Raw genomic sequence first — 14,035 nt, 5'->3', positions numbered from 1 at the left:
CCTGGAGGGCCAGTCGTGCCCCGGGCCTCAGCCTTCGACCCTTAAGTCTCTCAGGCTTTGGGGCAGTGAGGCAGCAGTGCAGCTCTCGAACCCTGGAGTCAAGGAAAAGTTCCGCACCTCAGGGCCGAGAGGAAAACAACGAGGGGGACCAAAGGGCGTGCCCAAACCGCCCTATGCCGCATAGAGCGATGCTGCGTAACCGAGCGGGCTGAGAACCCATCCAGACAAGCTGCGGTGAAAAGAAAGCCAGAGCCCCTCTTCTGTGAGCCGAGACCAGAGAACAATGAGTTCAAGCTCTGCACGCGGAGGCTCGGGGTGCCGCGCCCGGGGGCGGGCCCAACTCGGGGCCTGACGGGAAACGTAGTGTCTAAAGCTGCGCCAGTGCAGCCCAGTTGCTCGCCGGCCCGGGCTACGCGCAACTACAAGTCCCAGCAAGCCCCGCGAGGCCTTGATCAGCCGCTTTTCGCCGTGAAGGGAGAGGGGCGAACATGGCTGAAGGCAGCAGGGGCGGCTCAACGTGCGGCGGCGGGGTGGGTGGCAGGCAGAACCCGGTCCCCAGCAGCGGCGGCTGCAACTTCCCAGAGTACGAGCATCCTGAGCTGAATACGCGCGTTTTCCATGTGGCCGCTTTCGGGGAGTTGTGGCTTGGCCGGCTGCGCGGGGAAGGGGACTTGTCGCTGAAGGAGCCGCCGGCACCGGCGCTGCCCGGGGGCCGAGGGGTTGCCGACTCCAGCCGGGAGGATGAGGCCGTGGCCCGGGATCTAGGCTGCAGCCTGGAAGCGGCAGCCGAGCTAAGGGCGGTGTGCGGGTGAGTGCGGGGCCGAGGGGCTCTTGCGGCTTGGAGTCAACCCGGGTGCAGCCTTGCTCCTGCGCGCCCCAGGGCCTCATCATGGGGGCGGGCCTGTGGTTTACTCCCCGGGGTGGAAGGGCCGCCCTATCAAAGCTTTCCCGGAACAACGGGAGAAGTCCCGTGATGGGAATGCACAATTTCTGCTAGTGGGATTGAAGGGACGAGAGAGCTGCATGAAAGATTAATTTTTCTATTCACTAGTTTTTAAAGTGCTTATTAATGTAGGAAAGCAATCAGAGTAACAGCGACGTGTATCTGTCTTTGACAAGACACTTTGACGACGGAGGAACCTTAGTTTATGATGAGGCTGGAACTCTCCTTTAACCACAACAGTGTCAAAACCTTGATTATCTCTGTTCTCTTTTGGGGACCTCCTGGGTATGCTATTATTGAGATATTCTTCAAAGTGCCTTATTTTAAATGAAAATATAAAAATAACGATCTCTTTCTCCATTTAACAGTATTGGCCGCCTTCAACCAGCCGTATATCCCTTTCTTTATAGAATATCGGCACAGAATTCGCCTTTAATTCTGGTTATCTGATTGCTTAATTATTCAGTGATGTATTTAGGACACAACCCCTGCTTGCTAAGGACAGGATGCGATGATTGCTTTGTTTGTTTCTTTTTGTTTTAGTCTTGATAAACTGAAGTGCCTTGAGGAAGGGGAGGATCCAGAAGTCATCCCAGAAAATACTGACCTAGTGACTTTGGGGTATGGAGGACTTCGCTTTTGTTACTTGATACTTATTTAAATATTTTTTCAACATTATATTATTCGAAAGTTGACAGTGTGGTATTGTTATCATTCCACCTCCTAAATTCAACCATTGTTGACATGTGGCCGTATTGGCTTTAGCTGTATGTGTTTGAGTTGAGATACCTGGTGTGTGTCCTTTTCTATTGCTGAACCATTCAGTAAGTTGCAGACATCATGATAATTTACCGCTAAGTACATCAGTATATAGCTTCTAAAAGTATGATCCTACTACTTAATCAGAGTGGTATTATTATACGTAAGAAAATTAACAGTAACAGCATTATCTCTAATATCCAGTCCATACTCAAATTTGTGTTTATTTTTAAGTGTTTACAAAGGTACAGTTAATCCACTTAGACTTTGGGGGTGGCAAGCTAAATACTGTGATAGTGTGGTAAAGGACTCATTTTTTAAAATTTTCTGTCAGATCGATACTTTTGTAAAATAGGATAAAAATGAATTACTAGAAAAATGAAATTAAAAGGCAAACATAACAAAACTCCAAGTTTTTTATCATTAAATTCCACAGTAATATTACTGTCACATAGGTGTGAACATTTCTAAATGCTTTCTCTCATTGTCTGTACTGATTGGATAACAAATAGCTCATAGATCAATTCCGGTCTGCCAACCACATTTTGAGAAAGGCTGCTCTATGGTAATACTATTATAGAGAAACTGCATGTAATAGGGAAATTTGTAATTTCCAGTTTGTAGCCCGCTTACTTTGCACCATCTCAGCTATGTTGTCATCCTTTATCCTACCCTTTCTATTGTCCCCTTCAAAAATTGAGGCAGGCCTTTCGACCCTACCTTGTTGTTGGGTTTTTTTTGTAATTGCCAAATCTGTTTCTCTTATCCCTGTTGGCTAACACTTACATTAGCAACACTTGGAGCACTATAAAAGGTTCCTGTCTTTCCTAGGTCCTGTGTTTTCTCCTGACTTATCCATCATGCTATCACCTAAGCACGCTCATTTGCTGAGAAATTGTCAATGGCTCAACCTCTCCTCTATGGGCAAATTTCAGATTTTTTTACTTAGACATTTGAAACCTTCCACATAGCCTAGATCTGCCTTTCTTGACTTGTTTTCAACCATTTTCTCTTTCAGTGCCTCAGGATGCACATGGCCCCTCTCCCAACTGAACCCTAACCAGTCTTTGAGTCCCTAACATTATTTCCACATCTCTACAACCCATCTATCTCCCTTTGGAAATAGATACACTTGTAATGTCTAGAATTCTTCTAACATTTCTAAAGTCCTTGAAGGCTCATTGAGAGTCCAAGCTCCTTCATCTGTGAATTGCCCTTAAGCCTGTCAGACTGCTTTACTCCATCTGGCACCCTTTAACTATTGTTGATTGATTATTTGGATTTTTTTCTAAAATGCACATCTGATTGTCTCACTCTCTTACATAAAATCTTTCAGTGGTTCTTAGGCAAAGTCCTGAGTTCTTAAATGGATCACAAGGTCCTCTATAGAATGGATCTTGCTGATCTTTTCGGCCCTACATCCCTGCAGTGCTCCAGCCATGTTACACTGTTTTTCAGTTCCTAGAATGTGCTCTCTCATCCTAGGCCTTTGCCTAGAACACTCACACTTCCTTATCCCCCGGTCTGGCTGACTTCTACTCATCTTTCAAGTTTTAGCTGAAGGACTAAGGACTCCATCTAGCTCCCCTTTTATGCTCATGTAGCCGCCGATACTTCTCTATTGAAATACTCTTCCCACTTATACTGTACTTATTTAATTTTCTGTCTTTTAGCTAAACTTAAAAGTTCCGTAAGCTGTGTCTGTCACACCCACTGCCATGTCCCTCATTCCTAGAATTTTGGCATAGAATAATAGGGAGTCAGTAGATATTTGTAGAATGAGTGGAATAAATGAAACTTGCATAAACCTAAGGAAGCGATTTTTTAGAGATTGGCTAAAAGAAGAAAGTTGATGATATTTATAAAGCAGACTTTTTTTTTCTATAGTTAATTACATGCTAATTGGCTTATAATGATGTTATTGAGCTATGTGAAATAGTAATTTTCAGACTGCTTTACACAGTGCTTCCCCTGGCTATTTTCTGTTACTAGATCAACTGGATCTCCTTGGTTGTCTTCTAGTCCCTTCCATAGGAAATGTGAGTAGAATTATATGTATAATCTCATGTAAAAGGAGTTAGTGCAGCATTCCTTAGCTGGGATTATTTTGATGTACTTTAAAACTATTATATTTAAAATAAGACTAATCTTAATCTTAACAGTAGCACAAGTGAATTAGGCTTGTGCCAAAAGCCAAAAATCTGTATCTTTATGCTTTCTCTTTCACTAAACTTTCCTTTCTTTTCCCTACCAATAACTTAAAAACATAAAGTAAAAACAAAACCTAAGTACATGACCCCTTTATTGTAGCATAAAATACATTTCTAGCACTTCTTCTTTTCTCCAAAGGTTAAGCAACATTGTTTTTAATACAATAGCTTGTAAATAGAATATTTAAGAATATAATCTAAGAAAAATTTCCGGAATGGGGAAGAAAACCCAAATCTACAAATTAAAAGGGCTCACTGGTTACCTGGGAAAATTAACTCAGAATTATCAACTCTGAGATCTATCCTGGTAAAACAGTTATGTTTCAGAGAGAAAATGGGTAACAAGGGGCATTAAAAATATATATAAATACAAAGGTAACCACTGGAACAAAAATGCAAATACCAAACCTCCCTCTGCAATTTCTAAAAAATAGACAAGCAGAAAGACATGTCTCATAATGAAAAAAACAGCTAATATAACAAAATACATACAATTAGAAAATGTAATAGAATTGAGGCCAAAGGCATCAGTTTTTCTGCAGTCTCATAAAAGGGTTTAGAGTAGGCTCACAAAACAAAAACCTTACAGAGACAACAGACACATCTAAAATAAAGTAATTCAGAGAGGCTAAAAATAAATGGTGGGACAAAAGTATACCAGATAAATGGAAAGAAAAATTGAGCAGATGTAATAGTCCCAATAACAGACTAATAAAATTCAAGTCCCCAAACATTAAATATGACAAAGGACACATTTTAGTGCTAAAAGCCACAAACCACAGTTAAGATAGAATACTTATAAATATATATACCCCAAAGAATACAGCAACCAACTTTATAAAACAGAACTATAGGGGATACAAGGAAACATAGCTAGAAACACACTAACAATAGGGCACTTTAACACACCAGTCTCAGCACAAGACAGATCAACTGGCTAAAAAAAAGTGAGGCGGTAAGAGCTCTAAACAACATAATCAGTAGGATATGTCTTATGGAGATACATATATATACATAAAATTTATAACCCAGTATTAGAGACTGCGTGGCACATTCACAAAAATTGGTTATACATTAGGTCACAGAGGAAACATCATAACATCCACTGAGTAGAAATAAAACCAACAGCACTTTCTGATCACAACATAATAAAACTAGAATTTACTAACAAAAACAAAAATCAGGCCATTCTAACATGGAACTGTTCTAACAGGGCTATTGTTACAACATGGTAAAATATATATACCTTAGTTGTAAAGCTAGTGTCTTATTTAGTAGAGAAGCAGTACATGTATTCCTGCTAAGATCTGGAATCAGCAAGCATGCCTAGTATCTCACTGCTTTGCAGCATTGAGTTATAGGATTAGCCATGCAGTTTGACGAGAGGAATCAATTAGAAGCATAAGAGTAGATAAAGAAGAAAAACTAGCTCTATTTGTGAATGATTTCATGGTATTACCTGGAAAAGAAATCAATGCTAAAACAGACAAAAAACAAAAAAGAATTGTGTAAGAGCAGGATACAAAATTGATAAATAAAAAAAATAGCCTTCGTAGATACAAACAGTAAACAATTAGAGGACATAATGGTGGAGGAAAACCCCATTTACAATAGTCAAAAAAGGTTAAATACTTAAGAATAAATTTAACAAGAAATGTGTAAAACTGAGGTAAGGGAAAATTTTAAACCCTCCTGAAAGACTCAGAAAAAATCTTGAAAACATTGAAAGATATCCTCTGTTCTTGAATAGGAATACTAAGCATTATAATGTTGTTAGTTCTTTCTAAGTTAATTTACAGATTAAGTGCAATCCCAATAAAAATACTAAAAGTATTGCTTATTTTATGGAGTTAGACAGTTGATAATAAAGTTCATATGGAATATATTCAAGAATAACTAGGAAAAAACTGGGTGAGGAGGAGAAAATTGTGAGTGCCTGGTTATTTTACCATATGTTAAAATATACTACAAAGTCTTTATAATTAAAACAGTGGGTACTAGCTCATGAATAGACAAATAGACCAGTGGAATAGAAGAGAAAGTCCAGTTAGATTCAAATGCATATGGAAATTTAGTATGACGCTATACACAAGAATAAACTCCAAAGGGATTGGGATCAAAATATAGAAAATGAAACATACCTACCTTGGTGTAGTGAAAGGCTTTCTAACTATTATTTAAATCCAGAGGTAATAAAAGGAAAAGATTGATAAAATTGACTACATATAAAAATTTAAAATTTTGCATGACAAAAAACACCATTAACAAAGTCAAAAGACAGCTGCCAGACTTGGAGAAAATATAACATATACACAAAGAGCCGGTAACCCAAATGTATAATACCTTAAAAGTTGAGGGACAAAGACCAAAAACCCAAAGGGAAAATGGGGAAAAGATATGAACCAGTAACTCACACACAAAAAAGATATAAAAATGCCTCACAAACATGAAAAAATGTTCATGCAGATTCATTATTAGAGAAATGCAAGTTAAAATGACAGATACCTTTTTTCTCCTATCAGACTGGCACAAATTTTAAAATATACATTCTTTTTGTTGAGGCTGAGGGAAGCAGGCATTTTCAGACATTCCTGATGGAAACGTAAATTGATAACAGCCCTCCTCTAGGGAAATTTGGTAATGCCCAACACAAAATTACATAGGCACTTAGCAGTCCCACTTCTAGCAATCTCTACTGAAGATATACCTCCAACAATATGAAAATTTATTATGCATAAGGTTATTCGTTGCAGCCTTGTTTGTAATAGCCAATATTTGAAATATCCTAAATATACATACATAGGAGACTGTTGAAGAAATTATAGGACATCCACAGAGTGCAGTATTGTGTAGCTGTGCTAAAGGATAAGGAAGGAGAGATTTCTAGGAAATACTGTTACGTGACAAAAGCAAAGCCCAGAAGCGTACGTTACCCTTCATGTAAAAAAGAAGTTTCACTGGGTATCAGTTTATTGGCTCTCATCTAAAAGTGTACCCTTTTTGCCTGCTCTGTAAAAATGAGTCTCAGCTCTTTAAATATTTTTCCTTTCCCAACTGGCACAGTATTAAGCTTTGTCAGTAAAGGGCACAGGAGAGACTTTGCACGAGGAAGGAGTTCTGCTTCTTGGTGCCGTGTGCTGGCTCAGCAGGGTCCTGCAGCGCACACAGCTTCCCCAGCGTCCAGCTCCCGCAGTACCCGGCAGTCAGTAACGCAGAGCTTTCCCTGCCACTCCACTCCCCTTGAAACCTCCCTGGAAAAGCGTTTCCTGGCACCCTTGAGGGAGATTTCCAGCAGGTTCCACTGATGCACCCTAGCAACTTCTCTGCCATTCAGCAAGTCACAGCCATTCCCTCTCCAACAAGGTCTGGCTCTCAGTCCTGGGGGAAGAAAAGGGAGCCTTCCTTGGGTATTCTTTCTTAGCGCAAGGGGTAGGGTTCCTCGTATCTGCTCTTCCTGTATTCTCTAGCGTTCTCTCCTTCTTACTTGCCAGTCCCTCATTACTCCAGCCCTCTGTTAAAAGTTAATAATTCTTCAGATTAAGCTTTCTCTGTTCAAATTACTGTTTAGTTTTTTTCTCCTAATTGAACTCAGACTGACACAAAAAGGAATATAAGAAAATACATAGGTATCTATGTATTTGAACAAAAGAAATGGAGAGGGTAAACCAGAACTGTAGAGATTGGTGGCCTGCGGTGGGTGGGTAGGAAAGGGGTGGAAAGAAAGGAGGAGATAGGTACAGGTTAGTGGTCGGGACAAAGAGGGAATGATACTTCTCTGAATATGTATACTTTTTATAACTCTCTTAGAATCATAGTAGTGTTTCACATATCTTTTACACAACCCAAAAGTAATCAGACAAAACCAGCCAAGATATAGGGGGAGACCCAAAATAGAATGTGAAAACTAACAAATGCGTCTATTTGTGTTACAAATGACTAGCATAACAACACTGAAGAGAATTAGGAAGAAAGATCTAATTTGATTCTGTATAAAAGTGTACTTGGATACGGTGTTGTAAGGCTGAAGACAAAAAGAGCTACTAATTATTAGTGTTTTTCACAGGGGTGTAGGTTAGCAATTCTGAAACCATGTTTTTTTAAAGAACCGAATGTGTAAGTGAATAGATTAGAGATAAAGGGAGCTGGGTTTCTCACTTGTGGAGAAAAGTTATAAACAAGGAAAGGTTGAAGGCTAAAATGAATCCTGATTTTAGTTTGGGATTAGAAGTAGTAGTATAAACTCAATGGCTTTAAAAATATATAACAGAGTATTGGGTTAAATAAACTACATTATTGAAGTTAAAAAATATGTAAACAGAAAAATACAGAAACACAGATATTTGTACATGTGTGGTTTAGTATATATATGTATGTTTCGTACCTCTCTCTGCTGAGAGTCCTGGAAGCAGTGACTGCAGTAACAATGAGAACACCTCGTGCTCAGGTACAGGTGTCTAAACCTCTCTCCAGTGAAGGAACTAGGGCTCCTAGGAGAAGTGGTTGGATTCCAGGGCTGAGACACGAAAATACAGGGTGAGCCTTGAGCATCTTCTGTGGTGCCAGAAAGTAAGGGAATGTTTAACAACAAAAAAATGATGACTTGTTGAAAGAACAGAGCCAACTTGAAGGAGCTCCTAGTGGCCAAAACTAGAATAATTTGAGCAACAGAATAACAATAGTATTAGATTTTAACCTGTAGAATAAAGTAAATATTTATGAGTTCATACTAATAATATAAATAACCAAAGAAATAAATAAATGGGAAGAAAGAGGCAGGTCTTCCTCATAATACCAATGAATAAATGTTAAAGGAGGAAAATAGAGAGTCACTGTTAGGTATAAACCACAGTAATAAGTGTTGTAGACAAAATCTACTGGTGAATGCTAAAATTCCTGGAGGAAAGTTTGAGGAGAAACAAGATTTGCATAGTCTCAAAGTATCTCCCCCCAAACACTTATCAGGGACAAAGGAAAAGAAAATATCTTTCTAGTGTAGGAACCTGGCAGACAGGAGCTTAACCAAGGTAAATATCTACAGGAATAAGACATACTAATACTAACATTATGAACTTCAGGAGGATACAGTGAGAAGGAAAACATCATTCTTGTGGTATTCTTGTCAAAAGTTTATAAGCTTACTCCAATCAGGCAACAGCAATTAAACCCAAATTGAAGGACTTTCTATAAAAACACTGATTAGGGCTCTTTGAAAGTGTCAAGGTCATAAAAGACAGAGAGACTGAGGAACTGTAAAAGACTGGAGGGGAAAGGAGAAATAAGAAATGCAATGTGGTGTCTGAATAGGATCCTGGGACAAAAAAAAGAGGCACTAAAGTTAAAAATTTGTGAAATTCAAAAAAGTTCTTTAGTTAATAATACTGTATTAATGTTAATTTCCTGGTCTTGATAACTATTCTATGAACATGTAAGATGTTAACAGGGAAAGCCAGGTAAGAGATATAAGGGAATTCTTTGTACTATTTTTGCAGCCTTTCTTTAAGTCTAAAATTAGTTCAGAATAAAAAGCTAAATATTAAAGATATTTTTGAAGCCCCAGTAAAGAATGTTGAAGTTTGATTTTTCTTGTAACAGGGTTAGAAAGAGACTTCTGGAACACCGGGAAGAAACCATAACGATAGACCGGGTCTGCAGACAAGAAACATTTGCTTATGAGATGGTAAAAGTCTTATCTTTTCTACCTTTTCCCATGAAACAAACTCTCATTGATGTTCGTGATGACTGTCTGGTGGCTTTATATTGGATGTGCTTAGTTGGAAACAAATTAGAGAAACTTCACTGGGACTGGGAACTAGTAGGAGAAAAAGACCGATAAAATTCAAGCGATGGGGAGTTCCCTGGCAGTCCAATGGTTAGGACTCCACTTTCACTGCCGAGGGCACAGATTCGATCCCTGGTCGGGGAACTAAGATCCCGCAAGCCGTGCAGTGCAGCCAAAAAGAAAAAAAGAAAAAAAATTCAAGTAATGGCACATTTTCCTCTCAGATCTCTGCCTTTATTTTTGCTTTTACTTTGGTCTTGCCCTCTGTATTAGGCTAATTTCATGCCTTTCACCACCCTCTTTCTGATATTTTTGTTCTGCTCCTGATTTTGGTTTAACTATATTCTTTTCTAATCCATTATTTCTTAGCTAAAACCCTCAGAATAATTTAAGATGATGAATAATGAGGAATTAAGTGTTAGTAGACGTGATAGGTTCATTCAGTACATGTTCTTGACAACTTATTACGAGCCAAATGCTGTTTTAGGCACTTAATAGTGCAGAAGGGCATCTGTTTTCTCTCTCACGCATTTTTATAATTGTGGTAAAATTTACGTAACATAAAATTTAACATTTTAACCATTTTAAACGTTCATTTAAGTGGCATTAAGTACATTCACAATGCTGTGTAAGCATCACCACTATTTTCTGAACTTTTTCATCATCCCAAACAAATTCTATACCCATTAACACCAACTCCCCATTCTCCCTTACCCCAGCCCCTGGTAACCTCTGTTCTACTTTCCATTTCTGTGGATTTGCCGATTATAAATATTTCATATAAGTAGAATCATGCAGTATTTGTCCTTTTGTATCTGGCCTGTTGTACTTACTATAATGTTTTAATGGTTCCTCCATGCGGTAGCATGCATGAGAACTTCATTCCTTTTTATGGCTGAATAATATTCCATTGTATGGATATACCACATTTTGTTTATTCATTCATCTGTTGTTGTGGACATTTGGGTAATTGCTTCCTTTTGGCTATCGTAAATAATGCTGTAATGAATATTAGTGTACAAGTATCTGTTTGAGTCCATTTTCAGCTCTTTTCAGTATATACCAAGGAGTGGAATTGCTTGGTCATATGGTAATTCTAGGTTTAACATTTTGAGGAACTACCAAACTGTTTTCCACAGGGGTTGAATTATTTTATATTCCCACCAGCAATGTAGGAGTGTTTCAGTTTCTCCACATTCTTGTCAACATTTGTTATTTTCTAGGCTTTGATAATAGCCATCTTAATGGGTGTGAAGTCGTATTCATTATGGTTTTGATTTGCATTTCCCTAATGATTATTGATGTTGGGCATCTTTTCATGTGCTTTTTGGCCATTCGTATACTTTCTTTGGAGAAAGGTCTATTCAAGTCCTTTGAGTCCTTTGCCAGTATTTAAATTGGCTTGTTTGTCTCTTTGTTTTTGAGTTGTGAGTTCTTTGTATGTTCTGGATACTAGACGCTTACCATATGTATAACTTTAAAATATTTTCTTCCATTCTGTGGATTGCCTTTTTACTCTCTTGATAGTGTCCTTTGATGTACAAAAGTTTTAAAATTTGATAAAATACAATTTATCTGTTTTTTTTCTTCCGTTATTTGTGCTTTTGGTGTCATACTTAAGAAACAATCGCCAAATCCAACGTCATGAAGATTTTATTTTACCCTGTTTTCTTATAAGAGTTTTATAGTTTTAGCTCTTAAGTTGTTGATCCATTTCTAGTTAATTTTTATGTATGGTATAAGGGAAAGGTTCATCTTCATTCTTCTGCATGTGGATATTCAGTTTTCCCAGCACAAAAGACTGCCCTTTCCCTATTGAGTGGTTTTGGTACCTTTATTAAAAGTCAGTTGACCAAATAAGGTTTATTTCTGAGTTCTCTATTCTATTTCATTGGTCTGTATGTCTGTCCATATCCTGGTACCACATTGTTTTGATTACTGTGGCTTTGTGGTCATTTTTGAAATTTGGAAATGTTAGTCTTCCAGTTTTGTTCTTTTTCAAAATTGTTTTCATTATTCATGGTCCCTTGAAATTCCATACGAATTTTAGGATGAGTTTTTCTATTTCTGTAATAAGAACAGAAAAAGCATTGAGGTTTTGATAGGGGTTGCATAAAATCTTTATATTGTTTTGGGTAGCATTGTCACCTTAACGATATTGTCTTCCAATCCATGAACAAAAGATGTCTTTCAGTTTGTTTAGGTTGTCTTTAATTTTGTTCAGCAACATTTTGTAGTTTTTTTGTGTGTACGAGTCTTTCATCTCCTTTGTTAAATTGTTTACTAAGTATTTTATTTCTTTCCTTGCTATTTTAAATGGAATTGTTTTCTTAATATTCTTTTCAAATTGTTCATTGCTATTGTATAGAAATACAACTGATTTTTGTGTTGGTTTTATATCCTACAACTTTGCTAAATTTATTAGCTCTAACAGGATTTTTTGTGTGTGTGAGTTCTTTAGGATTTTTTACGTAGAAGATCATGCGTGTCATCTGCAGAGATAACTTTATTCTTTTCCAATTTGGTTGCTCACTTGACCTGTCCTCCTTCCTTCCTCCCTCCCTCCCTCCCTCCCTCCCTCCCTCCCTCCCTCCCTTCCTTCCTTCCTTCCTTCCTTTTCCCCCTAATTTCTCTGGCTAGAATTTCTCTAGTACTTTGTTGAATAGAAGTGGCAGAAGTGTACAACCTTATCAATCTTTAACTATTAGAGTATTAGTTTAGCTGTGGGCTTTTCATATATGACTTTTATCATATTGAGTAAGTTCCCTTTGATTCCTATTTTATTTAATGTTTTTATCAAGAAAGGGTATGGGATTTTGTCAAATGTTTTTTCTGCATCAATTGAGGTGATGTGTTGTTTTCCATCATTCTATTAGTGTCGTATATTACATTGATTTGCATTTGTTGAACTACCCTTGCATCCTGAGAATGAATCCCCCTTGGTTGTGATATGTGATCCCTTTTATATGCTGCTGAACTTGTTTTGCTAGTATTTTGTTGAGAATTTTTATATTTATATTTATAAGGATTGTTGGCCTGTAGTTTTCTCATAGTGTCTTTGTCTGACTTTGGTATCAGAGTATGCTGATCTCATAGAATGAGTTGGGAAGTATTCCCTCCTATTCAGATTTTTTGGAGGACTTCAGGAAGGATTGATAAATTCACCAGTGAAGCCATCTGGTCCTGGGCTTTTCTTTGTTAGGAGGTTTTTAATTTCTGATTTAATTTTCTTACTTGTTACAGGTCTCTTCATATTTTCTGTTTCTTCTTGAGTTAGTTTTGATTATTTCCTTCCTTCTGCTAGCTTTGGGTTTAGTTTTCTTTTTCTGGTTCCTTAGGTTATTGGTTTGAGATTGTTCTTTTCTAATGTAGATGTTTAGAGCTGTAAGTTTCCCCCTTTGTACTGCTTTTGCTGCATCCCATAAGTTTCTTATGTTGTGTTTTTGTTTTCATTTGTTTCAAGGTATTTTGTAATTTCCCTTGTGATTTCTTTTTTGACCCATTGGTTGTTTAAAAGCATGCTGTTTAATTTCTACATGGAATTTTTCAGTTTTCCTCCTGTGACTGATTTCTAGTTTCATTCCATTGTGATCAGAAATGATACTTTAAAAAAAAATTTATTTATTTTATTTATTTATTTTTGGCTGTGTTGGGTCTTCGTTGCTGCATGCGGGCCTTCTCTAGTTGCAGCAAGCGGGGGCTACTCTTTGTTGCGGTGCACGGGCTTTTCATTGCAGTGGCTTCTCTTGTTGCGGAGCACAGGCTCTAGGCCCTCGGGCTTCAGTAGTTGTGGCACATGGGCTCAGTAGTTGTGGTTCACGGGCTCTAGAGCTCAGGCTCAGTAGTTGTGGTGCATGGGCTTCGTTGCTCCACGGCATGTGGGATCTTCCTGGACCAGGGCTCAAACCCGTGTCCCCTGCATTGGCAGGCGGATTCTTAACCACTGCGCCACCAGGGAAGTCCCAGAAATGATACTTTTAATGATTTTAATTTTTTAAATATATTAAGACTTGGTGGTCTGTCCTAGAGAATGGTCCCTGTGCCCTTGAAAAGAATGTATGTTCTGCTATTGTTGGATAGAGTGTTCTATATATGTCTGTTAGTTCTAACTGGTTTATAGTGTTGTTCAAGTCTTCTATCTCCTTATTAATTTTCCATATGGATGTTCTACTTATTTGTTGAGAGTGAGGTATTGAAATCTCCAAGTATTATTGTAGAAACCATCTGTTTTCTCTTCAGTTCTCACTTTATATCTTGTGAAGTTCTATTGTTAGCTGCATATGTTTATAAGTATTGTATCTTGCTGGATTGTATCTTTTCTCAATATATAATGTCCTTCTTTGT

General features: G+C 38.0%; 1 protein-coding gene across 2 annotated transcripts in view; it reads left to right on the top strand.

The window, feature by feature from the left end:
• Nucleotides 1-451: 451 nt before the first annotated feature.
• The window catches only part of SNAPC3 (small nuclear RNA activating complex polypeptide 3), a 35,979-nt gene continuing 22,395 nt past the window's right edge, over nt 452-14,035 (top strand). The window contains exons 1-3 of one of the 2 annotated variants that reach the window (XM_082401681.1): nt 452-808; nt 1,487-1,564; nt 9,505-9,589. In XM_082401681.1, coding sequence (XP_082257807.1) covers nt 489-808; nt 1,487-1,564; nt 9,505-9,589 — 483 coding nt within the window. In that variant the 5' untranslated portion in view covers nt 452-488. The remainder of the gene's footprint in view (nt 809-1,486; nt 1,565-9,504; nt 9,590-14,035) is intronic. The other variant, XM_082401680.1, reaches the window with a different exon arrangement.

Source organism: Balaenoptera borealis (genome assembly GCF_965194805.1).
Source record: "Balaenoptera borealis genome assembly, chromosome: 8".
Taxonomy (NCBI): domain Eukaryota; kingdom Metazoa; phylum Chordata; class Mammalia; order Artiodactyla; family Balaenopteridae; genus Balaenoptera; species Balaenoptera borealis.
The sequence above is the reverse complement of the archived record's forward strand: the minus strand, read 5'-3'. Positions and strand labels throughout refer to the sequence as shown.